At 41.4% G+C, this 16,736-nt stretch overlaps 1 protein-coding gene across 1 annotated transcript in view; it reads left to right on the top strand.

Annotated features, from left to right (window-relative positions):
• LOC126195027 (dipeptidase 1-like) overlaps positions 1-16,736 on the top strand; it is a 397,993-nt gene that overhangs the window by 119,712 nt on the left and 261,545 nt on the right. The window contains exon 5 of the mRNA XM_049933467.1: positions 9,419-9,569. Within this exon, the coding sequence (XP_049789424.1) occupies positions 9,419-9,569 (151 nt within the window). The remainder of the gene's footprint in view (positions 1-9,418; positions 9,570-16,736) is intronic.

Below are 16,736 nucleotides of genomic sequence, written 5' to 3'. Positions count from 1 at the left end.
CAAATGGTTTAATTCGTACCTAACTGGAAGAGTGCAGAATGTTGAAATAAGCTGTTCTCACAGTACGCAAAGATCAGCACATTCCTCAAACTGGGGAACTGTCAAGAATGGGGCTCCATAAGGGTCGGTCTTGGGTCCTTTGTTGTTCTTAATATATATTAATGACTTGCCATTCTATATTCATGAAGAGGCAAAGTTAGTTCTCTTTGCTGACGATACAAGTATAGTAATCACACCTGACAAACAAGAATTAATTGATGAAATTGTCAATAATGTCTTTCAGAAAATTACTAAGTGGTTCCTTGTAAACAGACTCTCACTGAATTTTGATAAGACACAGTACATACAGTTCCGTACAGTAAATGATATGACGCCATTAATAAATATAGACCTTAAACAGAAGCATATAGCTAGGGCAGAATATTCAAAATTTTTAAGGGGTGTCCATTGATGAGAGATTAAATTGGAAGAAACATATTGACGATCTGCTGAAACGTTAGAGTTCAGCTACTTATGCAATAAGGGCCATTGCAAATTCTGGTGATAAACATCTTAGTAAATTAGCTTACTACGCCTATTTTCACTCATTGCTTGCATATGGCATCATATTTTGGGTTATTTCATCACTGAGGAATAAAGTATTTATTGCACAAAATCGTGTAATCAGAATAATAGCTGGAGTCCACCCAAGATCATCCTGCAGACATTTATTTAAAGATCTAGGGATATTCACAGTAGCTTCTCAGTATGTATACTCTCTTATGAAATTTGTTATTAACAACCAAACCCAGTTCAAAAGTAATAGCAGTGTGCATGACTACAATAGTAGGAGAAAGTATGATCTTCACTATTCATGATTAAATCTAACTTTGGCATAGAAAGGGGTGAATTATACTGCCACTAAAGTCTTTGGTCACTTACCAAATAGTATCAAAAGTCTGACAGATAACCAACAAGTATTTAAGAAGAAATTAAAAGAATTTCTGAATGACAACTCCTTCTTCTCCATAGAGGCATTTTTAGATATAAATGAAGAGAAAAAGAAAAAAATTATTAAAAAATTTTTTTTTAATTAAAAAGTTGTTATATTAAATTAATTATGTTATTAAATTAACTTAATTATGTCATGTATTGGAAAATTTGACTCATTCCACATCATTACGAAATATCGTATTCATGATCCATGGAACTAGTATTAATCTAATCTAATCTGTGAGTAGTCTTCTCTGAGCAGCCTTTTCATACGATTCTGCTGCAATAATTGTTGATGGCTTCACACATTGGCATCTTGACAGTGAGATGCATGTCCTTTAGCATCTTTCTGCCTGTACCTGAGGACTATTCTTTACATTTAGTGTGGAGATGTCTCTTCATTTTTTTGAGTTTCCTTACGAATACTCCAATCATGCAGGGCCTTCCCGTCAACTGTGCTAGCTATTAGGTATCTCTCCAACATTTGATGGTCACATGGTCTCCTGCAGAACCAGATGTTTCAGTATCCTCTTTGAGATTTCAAACAACTAGATCTCTTCTTGGTTTTTAAACATATAAATTTTCTTTTCCGTTTTATTTACACTTTGGTAGTTATTGTTGCTATAACTGTTCCGTGGTCGCTGATACCATTCTCGGTATACATGATCTTAAAATGGGGTATAATAGTCTGAGGGGTGGTAATACCAACCAAGACAAGAAACTAAAATGTGTATTAAACATGGGCTCTAAAATGTGTACTTTAAGAGCTATGAGCACTCGATCATCTTCGATATTGTGTAACACATCCCTTCTACTACAAGCTATTTGCTTTCCATATTTTTGGAGGAGGTAGCATGGACCAAAACACGAAATGCTATCAAGTACACATAGGTTATAAATGCATACTTTAAGAGCTATGAGCACTTGTTCAATAGAATAGATGTGTTTCATAGTACCAGTGATGCTCAAGTGGTCATAGCCCTTAAAGTGAGCATTGCAGAGCCCATTAAGACGCGAGTACTCACTGGAATTAAGGAAAACGTGGTAGGGGGAAACCACCAGTATAACTTTCTTTTCACACAACCTGTTTATTTAACAATATATAACCATAAATGTTTTGTTATTTTACAAAATGAACAAATTTGCAAACTTCTTTTGACTTTAACTCTTGGGATGAATAGGCTTTTGCAAAAGAAATCAAAACAGCAAACAATGACAATAATTACAAGACGGCCGGACCAGCATCCCGCCGATTATCGGGTGAGACAGATGTGTTTACTATCACGCTGGACACAGTCCCTCTTATTAAATGCCACTCTGCAACACATGAAAACTATATACACCACTGAGGACAAGAGTGATTCAATTACTCAAAACAGATGACGTAATTTTTAATTTGAAATCTGTATGTTTAAAGGTTCGGGGTTAAGATGCGCGCACCTGTGCTTAAAGGTTAAATAGACTAGGAAATAATATGACAATGATAAGGCTTACTTCAAAGCCACCAACCTCTTAATTTCAATCGGCAACCAAGGTTGACTGGCTCCTAACCAGTCCCTTATGACGGTCGTATTTTGACTAAAGCCCTGGTAACAGATGCCTGTTAATGTTTTCAAAGTTAAACTGATTGTCAATTATTAAGACCGCTCTGAAGGAACGTCTTAAAACCTTACTTGTGAACACTTATTACAAGAGAACTCACTCGGCAGAACCACAACATCCAGCTAAAGTACACTGCTTAGTACACACAGCTTAGTACAACATGTTGTTCAGATAACAATGACAATCAAAGAACTGAACCGGTTAACATCTAAATCTAACCACAAAGTCCGCAGTTTTGTTTAACCGTAACCTGTGCCTTAGTACAATTTTTCCGGCTGTATTTACGACCAGGAGCTGATTCATTAGAACATTAATGATCGGGTATAAACCAGAAAGGAAAGACAATATAATAGCGGGACAAATTTTCAAACGACAACTAGTATCTTAGTACAAAACTACGGCCTGTATTTACGAGGCCAGTGGCACCAGACAGAACAGTTTACTAACTCAACGGCTCACCCATGTTTACTGGAAACTTTTCTTCTTGTTTTGGTGCGTACTTCCGCTTTTCGAAATATTCGAAACTTTTTTATCACCATGTATACCGAACTGGTATCGGTGATATTGAGGCAGTTGAAAAACCCTTTACACAGCCTCAAAGAGTTCCTTGCCATGAGATCTGATATACATCTGTCATGAGTGGGCTTGCGAACTGTCTATTGTAACATTACGTTGTTTTCAGAGAACGTACTGCTTTGCAGCACGTCTTGTCAGGGCCACCACTTGTAATTATCCCAGATGATTAAAACCTCCAATGTAACTGTAGAATTAGGGAATATACACTGAAGCGCCAAAGAAGCTGGTATAGGCATGCGTATTCAAATACAAAGATACGTAAACAGACAGAACAAGGCGCTGCAGTCGGCAATGTCTCTCTAAGACAACAAGTGTCTGGCGCAGTTATTAGATCGGTTACTGCTGCTACAATGGAAGGTTATCAAGATTTAAGTTAGTCTGAACGTGATGTTATAGTCGACGCACGAGCGATGGGACACAGAATCTCCGACGTAGCGATGAAGTGGGGATTTCCCCGTACGACCATTTCACAAGGGTACCGTGAATACCAGGAATTCTGTAAAACATCAAATCTCCGACATCGCTGCGACCGGAAAAAGATCCTGTAAGAATGGGACCAAAGACGACTGAAGAGAATCGTTCAACCTGACAGAAGTGCAATCCTTCCGCAAATTGCTACAGATTTCACTGCTGGGCCAGCAAAGAGCGTCAGAGTGCGAACCATTCATCATCGACATGGACTTTGGAGCCGAAGACCCACTCGTGTACCCTTGATGACAACACGACACAAATCTTTACGCCTCGCCTGGGCTCATTAACATCGACATTGGACTGTTGATGACTGGAAACATATTTCTTGGTCGGACAACTCTCAAATGACTCTGAGCACTATGGGACTTAATATCTGAGGTCATCAGTCCCCTAGAACTAACCTAAGGACATCACACACATCCCTGCCCGAGGCAGGATTCGAACCTGCGACCGTAGCGGTCGCGCGGTTCCAGACTGTTGACCCTAGTACCGCTTGACCACTGCGGTCGGCCCTTCAGCAGTCGTTCACCAGAAATGTAACAGCGTCATCTGTGGGAGTTATTTTTTTTATCTGACACTACAGCCTTTTGGTCCCTACAACTATCATTTTCTAATCTGAAAAGAGTATCTTGTGTGCTCCCCTCAAACGAATATCTGGATAACTAGACGCTACGGAACCATTTATTGGAAAGTCGCAGCCTAGTTTCTCACAGCATTTCTGAAGCCTCTGGTTCAAGCCTTCCTCTCAACGCAGAGCCTAGAGGCCACAGTTCTGTGGAGAATAGTACACATCATCAGCTGCGTTCATATTCCGTGGGCGATGCTGGTCCTCAGACTATTTATCAAACTCTGAAATGATCCGAGTATGACCTAGAAGCCTAGACTACAGGTGTCGTTCACTCCTACATGGTCCGTAATTTACTGGCTGGATCTTTTTCTGTAAGTAGCTGCTGGAAGAGCGTCTTTCGTATATAAGGTCTCCGGGTCCACACATTGAGAGCACAAAATGATCGTTCCTATGCCTTGCTGTCATTTAGGGATAACATCATTGCCACATCCAATTCTTGATGATTGATACACTGTTGCCGTCTTGAATTTATTCACTTTAACATGGGAGACAATAAGCTTCCCAACGGGTGAACTGTAACACAATACCTCGGTTTCAGTGTCGGTGGAAGACAGCAACTCGGTGTTGTTATTTAGGAGGAAGATTGCAGAACACCTAGTTCCCCCTGGTTCTTTCCTCCTCTGCAAAAGTACCTACCACTATACGCTACTCAAAGTAAAGTCGATGAGAGGTCATAGTTCCTGCATTTCCAAAAGAGAAGACAGATGAGGATAGTACTTTTATCTCTCTTAAGTACATACAGGGTGTTTCAAAAATGACCGGTATATTTGAAACGGCAATAAAAACTAAACGAGCAGCGATAGAAATACACCGTTTGTTGCAATATGCTTGGGACAAGAGTACATTTTCAGGCGGACAAACTTTCGAAATTACAGTAGTTACAATTTTCAACAACAGATGGCGCTGCGGTCTGGGAAACTCTATAGTACGATATTTTCCACATATCCACCATGCGTAGCAATAATATGGCGTAGTCTCTGAATGAAATTACCCGAGACCTTTGACAACGTGTCTGGCGGAATGGCTTCACATGCAGATGAGATGTACTGCTTCAGCTGTTCAATTGTTTCTGGAGTCTGGCGGTACACCTGGTCTTTCACGTGTCCCCACAGAAAGAAGTCACAGGGGTTCATGTCTGGCGAATAGGGAGGCCAATCCACGACGCCTCCTGTATGTTTCGGATAGCCCAAAGCAATCACACGATCATCGAAATATTCATTCAGGAAATTAAAGACGTCGGCCGTGCGATGTGGCCGGGCACCATCTTGCATAAACCACGAGGTGTTCGCAGTGTCGTCTAAGGCAGTTTGTACCGCCACAAATTCACGAAGAATGTCCAGATAGCGTGATGCAGTAATCGTTTCGGATCTGAAAAATGGGCCAATGATTCCTTTGGAAGACATGGCGGCCCAGACCAGTACTTTTTGAGGATGCAGGGACGATGGGACTGCAACATGGGGCTTTTCGGTTCCCCATATGCGCCAGTTCTGTTTATTGACGAAGCCGTCCAGGTAAAAATAAGCTTCGTCAGTAAACCAAATGCTGCCCACATGCATATCGCCGTCATCAATCCTGTGCACTATATTGTTAGCGAATGTCTCTCGTGCAGCAATGGTAGCAGCGCTGAGGGGTTGCCGCGTTTGAATTTTGTATGGATAGAGGTGTAAACTCTGGCGCATGAGACGATACGTGGACGTTGGCGTCATTTGGACCGCAGCTGCAACACGGCGAACGGAAACCCGAGGCCGCTGTTGGATCACCTGCTGCACTAGCTGCGCGTTGCCCTCTGTGGTTGCCGTACGCGGTCGCCCTACCTTTCCAGCACGTTCATCCGTCACGTTCCCAGTCCGTTGAAATTTGGCAAACAGATTCTTTATTGCATCGCTTTTCGGTCCTTTGGTTACATTACACCTCCGTTGAAAACTTCGTCTTGTTGCAACAACACTGTGTTTTAGGCGGTGGAATTCCAACACCAGAAAAATCCTCTGTTCTAAGGAATAAACCATGTTGTCCACAGCACACTTGCACGTTGTGTGTAAGAGAAACTGTGGATGTTCAGGGGAGGAGAATGCGCACTTGTTAAAAAAAAATGTTGTTTGCGCGTTTCAAAGACGCCCGATACAATGTGCAGAACATGCATGATAGTAACCTACTACGTTATGCACATAAACCAGCGCGCAGCATAGATTACAGTGATTTCATGGGAAGCGGTGGAGGGTTGAATAACTTCACAAAGTACAACCGAATTTGAAGACGTAAGATAACTGAATTGCAAACAACGCCTCATTGTAACGATGCACAGAAAACTGTCGAATCAACCCGAAAATTGGCAGACGAAATAAACAAACTTATCCTATCGTTCAGTAAGGAATTTGTTTTCAACTCCGACCAATCGGGATTTCAAGACAAAATGTATATGAAAAGAAGCCCCGAAATTAGACGAACCAAGAGAGTTGTATCAACAGCAACTAACATCAACGCCGTAAGGTATTCATGTACAATTAATTTAGGTTGTAAGTTGCCTGGAAAGTTATTTATTGTGCTAAGGGAAGTTGGAGGTGCCCTGTCCCCTATGATTCTTCCTCGTGTGCTTGATCTTGCAAGGGCATTAGGGAATATTTACGCAACAGCAAGTAAGAGTGGGAAAATGGACGTCAGAGAATTACAATCATGATATGAGCGCGGCTTTTGTCCGATAGCTGTTCTAAATAACTTGCTTTTGCTTGATTCCTGGTCTGCGTACAAAACTCATATTGCTTTCGAACATACTATCCCTCCTGAAAAGTGTGTGGCGTTGCAATTCATACTACCTGGAAACACTGGACAAATTTAGTCGCTGGATATTTGTTTTTCCTATGCCTATAAAACACATTATAGCTCTATCTGCAACTGCGCCATAAAGAATAACCAGTTTCACGATAAGCTCCACGATAGGCGGTTTAACATTAGGCTGCGTGCCATCACATTCCATGAGTTCTTATCACACCGTTACACCAATACGATTCTATAAATATTCTTTGAAGGTTGTTCCTAGCTGAACGTCTTGCACAGTTTGTAACTTCCAAGAAGCTCGCCTTCGATCTTGATGGTGCAAGCCTTTGTTATCACTGTGGTGCGCAAGTTTTCATTCGGTGTCCAAGGTGCAAGTTGATGATTTATTTTGAACATATCTTGAATGTCAATGATGTCCATTTTCTGAAGTATAATACAGGATGACAAATATCGAACGACATGAAAAAAAGTAAATTAGTTACAAACTACGGCGTGCACACTTTATTCAACATGTAAACGTTACTACAGATATTCGGATTTAGGTTGTTACATGTTCGATATGCCTGCCATCATTGGCGATGACGTGGCGCAGACGAATAGGAAATTTTGCATGACCCGCTGAAAAGTCGGAACATCGATATTGTCGATGATCTCCTGAATGGCTGTTTTCAGTTCAGCAATGGTTTTCAGGTTTTTGTTGTATATCTTGTCTTTAATACATCCCCACAAAAAGGAGTCGCATGTGATGAGATCCCGAGAATATGGCGACCAAACGATGACCATGCCAGTGGAATGCGGACCTCAAAATCCTCCAGAACATCAAACACTCTCCTGCATCGGTGAGGTCGAGGTGCGTCTTGCATGAAACACATGTTGTCGAAATGAGGATCACTTTGGATAATGAGGATGAAATCATCTTCCAAAACTTTCACGTACCGTTTGGTAGTCACCGTGCCATCAAATAATAACGCACCGATTATTCCGTGACTGAACATTTCACACCACACAATCACCCGTTGATGATGAAGAGACTTCTCAGTCACGAAATGCGGATTCTCGGTCTCCCAAATGCGCCAATTTTGCTTATTGACGAACCCATCCAAACGGAAGAGGTCTTAGTCGCTGTGGACAATAGTGTTGGCGAAACCCTGGGGCTTAATGGCTGATGGATTTGAATTTTGTATGAGAAGAGTTACAGGTCTTCTACAATAATTTGTAGCAGTGTCTCGCAGGTGATCCCCACCTGTTGTGGACCTCGTCTGATCGATTTCCTGGGTCTGGTATAAGACACAGCGCGTGTCTTCTCGATGTTTTCAGGCGTTTTCACCCTTTTAGGCGACCTTTATTACCAACACTGTCATCATGAACAATACCCTATCTATCAAACTTGTGAATGAAATTCTTGATTGCTAGCACACTTGAAACGGTTGTCTTCAGCTTGAACTCGGTCGCAAATTTCTTTTGAGCCGCTGTTGGGCTGTTATTATTCTCATAGTAAGCCTTCACAAGTGCTATACGCTCAGGCACGCTGTACCGTGACATTTTCACGTGCCAACGGCCGACAACAGCAAGGTGCGTGCGCTTGCGTATACTAATTCTGATCAAGCTTTGCCGCCAACCGTGCAGTTTGAACATCCTATCGCAAATGCTTCAGAAGGTATGTCGATTTTATGTCACATAGTTCAGTAATTGTCACCCTGTATGTACATCCAATAAAAGGATGATCTCTGCACCTTTCACACACTCGTATCCTGTCACCCTCCTAATGGACATGGTGAGTCATTAGCAGATAAATTTTTTCCTGTCATAAATGTTAACACAACACTTTCAAATTTTCCTTACTAAAATTGAACTTACGACCGCGCAGTCAAGGGGTTTCTTGTCAGTGACCAACTCAGTTGCTGTACATGATTTCTAGAATCAAAGGCGCGTAAACGTTTGTTTGATGTGTTTCATTTCTTAATTTTCGACAAATAATTTCACAAAACATGTGACCGTTTTCGTTTTAGTTGTTTTGCTAACTATTAAATACGTATATTTAATTTTTGAAACATAGTTTCAGGAAATATTAGCGGTCCTAAAATACTACTAAAAATATTTTTAAAAAACTGTCAAGACATAAAAAAATATTTTATTTTGAAAACGGTGACTTGTTCACATCGTTGTCTGATCCTCCTCAGACCGTTACACACACTGTAAAATGAGTAACATGAAAGCTACGAGCACGCATGAAGGTAGACAGAACAGTAGAAAATTATATGTAGCTGCAATACAAGTAAATGAATAGATAACCTTGTTGACTGCTGGAGCTGGTAGCATGGAGCACCAACTGCTCTTGGTTGATGTGATGAGCAACTGCTCCATGACGTGGCAGCTAACGTTACATGAATGTTGCAGGCATTGGAGAGGCTTTCGCGGCAGGCAAGATCGGTAGCCTGATCGCGGTAGAGGGAGGTCACTCGATCGACTCCAGCCTGGGCATTCTGCGTGTCTATCAAGAGCTGGGAGTCCGCTACCTGACGCTGACGCACACTTGCAACACACCATGGTGAGTACGTCAACAAAAAAGAACCAGCTGACGACCCGTCCTGGTACAGTTTCAGAAGATCGATTCTCTTCGGTGCGAGGAAACTAGCTTGATCCTCTTTGAACTGAACTTAATGGCATAAACAGCGATGGGGTGTCAGATAATTCATGCAAACCAACGTCGAAATTCGCAGAGGGGAAATGTAGACTTCGTATCAGATTCAGCAAGGGACTCTGCTGTTGCCACCTAATAAATACGTGCGCTATATGCATGCTGGATAAATGTAACAAAGGCCAAGGGCAGTGCAGAGCCTGCACTAAGACGTAGCATAGCCCAGCAATCTTTTAAAATCAATTAGGAGGCATGGGAGAGAGGCCATGTGACTGCCTCTCATACCTGCCTGCAAAGACACAGTTCTGGAATACATTCTTTTGCGTTTTAGCTCTCCTATAGGTCAGATGGTTCAGACCACCTCCCGCTGCTCTCTTGTATTTCTGCAAACTGCGCCCCTCTCTCCTGCGTCTGCCCTTGTCTCTACTATACAGTTTTTGCTTCTGCAACACCACTGTCACTTTTTAACATCTATTAACTTTCGGCCGCCTACTTTGTTTCTTAGTCAGTTACTTGTTCCATATATCGTTTGAACGATTCTTTTATCAAACAATGTGAAACGAGTCAGTTTACAGGATATGTGTTAACATTAATGAACACATGCAACTACACATTTTTACTGGATAATAGTTTATAAGTAGAAATTATTCAATGGCATGGAATTAGCTGTCCAGGAAAAATGATTTTAACTTAGATTTAAAATTTGCTTTGCTTCCTGTCAGACATTGTATGTTATTGCACAAATGAAAAATTTTCTTTGCTGAAGTTTGCTTGAACACCTTTCTGGGTCATTGACAGCTTTAACGATGGGTAATGAAGGTCAATTTTCCCTGTAGTGCCGTAAGTGTTTACTTCACTGTTCCTCTCAAATTGTGGTGGATTATTTACGACGAATTCCTTTAAGGAATATGTGTATTGTGACGGTGTAGTTAAAATGCCTAGTTCCTTTAAGAGGTTGCTGTTGTTGTTGTGGTCTTCAGTCCTGAGACTGATTTGATACAGGTCTCCATGCTACTCTATCCTGTGCAAGCTTCTTCATCTCCCAGTACTTACTGCAACCTACGTCCTTCTGAATCTGCTTAGTGTATTCATCTCTTGGTCTCCCTCTATGATTTTTACCTTCCACGCTGCCCTCCAATGCTAAATTTGTGATCCCTTGTTGCCTTAGAACATGCCCTACCAACCGGTCCCTTCTTCTTGTCAAGTTGTACCACAAATTCCTCTTCTCCCCAATTCTGTTCAATACCTCCTCATTAGTTATGTGATATACCCATCTAATCTTCAGCATTCTTCTGTAGCACCACATATCGAAAGCTTCTATTCTCTTCTTGTCCAAACTATTTATCGTCCATGTTTCACTTCCATAAATGGCTACACTCCATACAATTACTTTCAGAAACGACTTCCTGACACTTAAATCTATACTCGATGTTAACAAATTTCTCTTCTTCAGAAACGCTTTTCTTGCCATTGCCTGTTTACATTTTCTATCCTCTCTACTTCGACCATCATCAGTTATTTTGCTCCCCAAATAGCAGAACTCCTTTACTACTTTAAGTGTCTCATTTCCTAATCTAATTCGCTCAGCATCACCCGACTTAATTCGACTACATTCCGTTATCCCAGTTTTGCTTTTGTTGATGTTCATCTTATTTCCTCCTTTCAAGACACTGTCCATTCCATTCAACTGCTCTTCCAAGTCCTTTGCTGTCTCTGACAGAATTACAACATCAAAGTTTTTATTTGTTCTCCTTGGATTTTAATACCTACTCCGAACTTTTCTTTTGTTTCCTTTACTTCTTGCTCAATATACAGATTGAATAACATCGGGGAGAAGCTACAAGCCTGTCTCACTCCCTTCCCAACCGCTGATTCTCTTTCATGTCCCTCGACTCTTATAGCTCCCATCTGGCTTCTGTACAAATTGTAAATAGCCTTTCGCTCCCTGTATTTTACCCCTGCCACCTTCAGAATTTGAAAGAGAGTATTCCAGTCAACATTGTCAAAAGCTTTCTCTAAGTCTACAAATGCTAGAAACGTAGGTTTGCCTTTCCTTAATCTTTCTTCTAAGATAAGTCGTAAGGTCAGTATTGCCTCACGTGTTCCAATATTTCTACAGAATCCAAACTGATCTTCCCCAAGGTTGGCTTCTACTAGTTTTTCCATTCGTCTGTAAAGAATTCGCGTTAGTATTTTGCAGCTGTGGCTTATTAAACTGATAGTTCGGTAATTTTCACATCTGTCAACACCTGCTTTCTTTGGGATTGGAATTATTATATTCTTCTTGGAGTCTGAGGGTACTTCGCCTGTCTCATACATCTTGCTCACCAGATGGTAGAGTTTTGTCAGGACTGGCTCTCCCGAGGCCGTCAGTAGTTCTAATGGAATCTTGTCTGCTCCCGGGGCCTTGTTTCGACTCAGGTCTTTCAGTGCTCGGTCAAACTCTTCACGCAGTATTGTATCTCCCATTTCATCTTCATATACATTCTCTTCAATTTCCAGAATATTGCCCTCAAGTACGTCTCCCTTGTGTAGACCCTCTATATACTCCTCCCACCTTTCTGCTTTCCCTTCTTTGCTTAGAACTGGGTTTCAATCTGAGCTCTTGATATTCATACAAGTGGTTCTCTTTCTCCAAAGGTCTCTTTAATTTTCCTGTATCTATCTTACACCAAATATTGTTCTTACTGTTCGCATTTGTACAATCAATACCTGTTTTCTAGGTGACGAGTTACCACACAAACCCTTTATTGAGTGGAAATACGCAAAATATACGAGGAGATTAGGAATTATACCGTGAGAGAAAGTGGCTGAACTTAATTGTCTGAGCTCAGTATCATGCTTCTTCCAGTTCAAGTTTTATCAATGTATATACATTCCACCCTCCTTACTGACTCCTGCTTATGTTCCACATCATTTGTTGGAATGACTATTTGTTGTATAGAATTGAATGTAGGGTGTTTTTTTTTTCAAAATTGAAGGAGAGTCTATTTTCAAAGTGTCACTTAATAATTCTTTGGAAAACATTATTGCCTATGGTGTAAGAATATCCATCCTGGAATGTTGCGTTGTGACCCAAATCTGGCGTAAACTTTTATTTTCTATAAATGCACGACTTTAAATCAGCCCTGACAAATGACACCTTCCGTGCCGCCCACATCCAACAATCTGACCATCCCGTAAAGTTAAGTTAATATAAAATTTAAAATTTGTACAAGTCTTCTCAACAGCAGGTTAAAAGCATTCCCAAGTTATCGCTCAGTATTAAAGCACGCTGATATCCAGCAGGTCGATGTGAGCACTTTCGCAGCTTAAAGGGATATATTCATTTAAATTAAGATTCAGAGATAGGGATAGAAACAACAAATGTAGACTCTGAAAGGCTCTGTGATACAGTTGAACATCAGTATCTCTTACTTAGGTTTGTTAGAGGCTTAGTGAGTATACTGTTGAACTGCATATGGGGCACCTACAACTGTGTGAAATTTGATCAATCTTTACACCCTAAACAAATTTCTGATGGGTCCTGGACAGGGTAGTCTACCATCCCCCCTCCCCCTTTTACGTGATATCAGCTGATCCGTTTGTTAGAAAGATACGCACTGCGCTACTGGGCTTCCTTCTTAGAGGACTGAAGACAGTGATACTCTCTCCTCTGAATGATACATGTGCATTCAGAAACAAGCAGTAAGGGATGGATATGATGAAGAAGATCGCGGTTGCTTACGAATAGGACAGTGGTGCTAGGCTGATAAAAATCCAAGCTGAGTAAAACCACAAACCCATTACAAAACGTCTGCATCCACCTGCATACCCCGCAAGCTACCGTGCGGTGCATGTCGGCAGGTACTAGCCGTTTCCTGTCCTGTTCCAATCGTGAATAGAGCGAGGGGACAACGACAGTCTATATATCTTCTAGCGAGCCCTAATTTCTCGTGTATCACTTTCGTGGTCCTTACGCGAAATGTACATTAGAGGCAGTACCGTCGTTCTGCAGTTATAACCCTCTTACCTCTCCGGTTAATTAGGCTTTTCTCTTTGACCGTGTACCTGAAGTCCCTACTCTGTGGGGAAAAGGCATCTACTCTGGAGAATAATGCAAAACCGAGAGAAGTAGATGAAGCTATAACAGAATCGCCACTGCTCAGTATTTTAGCAAGGACGATTAGAAACTTTATATATTTTTATTACGTAACCTAATATTTACTGGCAATGGCAAGGAAATCGATTCTGAAGAAGAGAAATTTGTTAACATCGAGTACAGATTTAAGTGTCAGGAAGTCGTTTCTGAAAGTATTTGTATGGAGTGTAGCCATGTATGGAAGTGAAACATGGACGATAACCAGTTTGGACAAGAAGAGAATAGAAGCTTTCGAAATGTGGTGCTACAGAAGAATGCTGAAGGTGGGTAGATCACGTAACTAATGAGGAAGTATTGAATAGGATTGAGGAGAAGAGAAGTTTGTGGCACAACTTGACTAGAAGAAGGGATCGGTTTGTAGGACATGTTTTGAGGCATCAAGGGATCACAAATTTAGCATTGGAGGGCAGCGTGGAGGGTAAAAATCGTAGAGGGAGACCAAGAGATCAATACACTAAGCAGATTCAGAAGGATGTAGGTTGCAGTAGGTACTGGGAGATGAAGAAGCTTGCACAGGATAGAGTAGCATGGAGAGCTGCATCAAACCAGTCTCAGGACTGAAGACCACAACAACAACAACAATATTTAACGAACAGTAGTTAGTGGAACATTTAGAAAAAGGTTTTCAAAGTATGTCACTAATGAAAATAACCAACGGTCGCCAGTTCCTTCCCGGAAGAAGAATAATTAAATTGAAACTGAACTTTATACTCGTAAGGAATTTTGCGTAAGAATAGTTATTGGCGTCGTAAGGGGGAAACAGTACGTAACGCACACATTCAAGTACTTCGTACCACACACGTCACAGTAGTCAAATAATAATCCTATGGCAAACACAAAGAACATATTATATTAATTTCCAAAGATTAATTAAAGTATGATTGTTTACTGGCTTCGGACAGAAACTTTCGTTACGTTACTCGCCGCAATACTGAGTGTCGTAATCGTAGCAAGCAGAAAGATTGAGTTTACTCATTGGTAAGGACTGTCATTTACCTGTCAGTTACTCTGACATATCTTTGTAATTAAAGTTATAAATTGTGCCACAAGCTATAAATTAGCACTGTGGTTTGAAAATGAAAATCAATGTCCAAGCTAAGTAAAGTTTTACTACAAATTTATTATTATGAAAGTTACTCTACTTTTAGCAAATAAATTAATGCTGGCTTTTGCATCATTCTATTTCTGATATTATTCATCCTACAGCCAAGAATTTCATTGTTACGTAATTGTTCAAAAGTTGTAAAAATTAAGTTTTGATAATCTAATAAATTAATGTTCACGTCATTTTCAGTTCATTTTCTGATTATCTCGGTTCGCACATAGGTATAGGATAGAAACTAATTGGATGAAAATTATTTACGTGCCAATATGTTTGTAAACAAGGCATTTCCAGAAATCACCAGATGCTGTAATACACTACGGGCCATTAAAATTGCTACACCACGAAGATGACGTGCTACAGACGCGAAATTTAACCGACAGCAAGAAGATGCTGTGATATGCAAATGATTAGCTTTTCAGAGCATTCACACAAGGTTGGCGCCGGTGGCTACACCTACAATGTGCTGACATGAGGAAAGTTTATAACCGATTTCACATACACAAACAGCAGTTGACGGGCGTTGCCCGGTGAAACGCAGTCGTGGTGTTTCGTGTAAGGAGGAGAAATGCGTACCATCACGTTTCCACTTTGATAAAGGTCCGATTCTAGCCTATCGCGATTTCGGTTTATCGTATCGCAACATTGCTGCCCGCATTGGTCGAGATCCAATGACTGTTAGCAGAATATGGAATCGGTGAGTTCAGGAGGGTAATACGGAACGCCGTGCTGGATCCCAACAACCTCGTATCACTAGCAGTCGAGTTGACAGGCATCTTACCCGCATGGCTGTAACGGATCGTGCAGCCACGTCTCGATCCCTGAGTCGACAGATGGGGACGTTTGTAAGACAACAACCATCTGCACGAACAGTTGGACGACGTTCGCAACAGCATGGACTATCAGCTCGAAGACCATGGCTGCGGTTACCCTTGCTGCTGCATCACAGACAGGAGTGCCTGCGATGGTGTACTCAACGATGAACGTGGGTGCACGAGTGGCAAAACTTCATTTTTTCTGATGGATCCATGTTCTTTTTACAGCATCATAATGGTCGCATCCGTGTTTGGCGATATCGCGGTGAACGCACATTGGAAGCGTGTATTCATCATCGTCATACTGGCGTATCACCGAGCGTGATGGTATGGGGTGCCATTGCTTACACGTCTCGGTTACCTCTTGTTCGCATTGACGGCACTTTGAACAGTGAACGTTACGTTTCAGATATGTTACTACCCGTGGCTCTGCCCTTCATTCGATCCCTGCGAAACCCTACATTTCAGAATGATAATGCACGACCGCATGTTGCAGATCCTGTATGGGCCTTTCTGGATACAGAAAATGTTCGACTGCTGCCCTGGCCAGCACATTCTCAAGATCTCTCACCAACTGGAAACGTCTGGTCAATGGTGGCCGAGCAACTGGCTCGTCACAATACGCCAGTCACTACTCGTGATGAACTGTGGTATCGTGTTGAAGCTGCATGGGCAGCTGTACCTGTACGCGCCATCCAAGTCTGTTTTACTCAATGCCCAGACGTATCAAGGCAGTTATTACGGCCAGAAGTGGTTGTTCTGGGTACTGATTTCTCAGGATCTACGCACCCAAATTGCGTGAAAATGTAATCACATGTCAGTTCTAGTATAATATATTTGTCCAATGAATACCCGATTATCATCTGCACTTCTTCTTGGTGCAGCAATTTTAATGGCCAGTAGTGTAGCTTCGTGGTTTCTTGAAAGTTTCTGTGTCAGTCGAAGAAAATGTGATTAATATCTTCCTCACTGTCGCATTCGCATGGAGAAAATGTAACACTGTTGAGCCAGTAGAGTGA

The sequence above is a fragment of the Schistocerca nitens genome, chromosome 7 (genome assembly GCF_023898315.1).
Source record: "Schistocerca nitens isolate TAMUIC-IGC-003100 chromosome 7, iqSchNite1.1, whole genome shotgun sequence".
NCBI lineage: Eukaryota > Metazoa > Arthropoda > Insecta > Orthoptera > Acrididae > Schistocerca > Schistocerca nitens.
The sequence above is the reverse complement of the archived record's forward strand: the minus strand, read 5'-3'. Positions and strand labels throughout refer to the sequence as shown.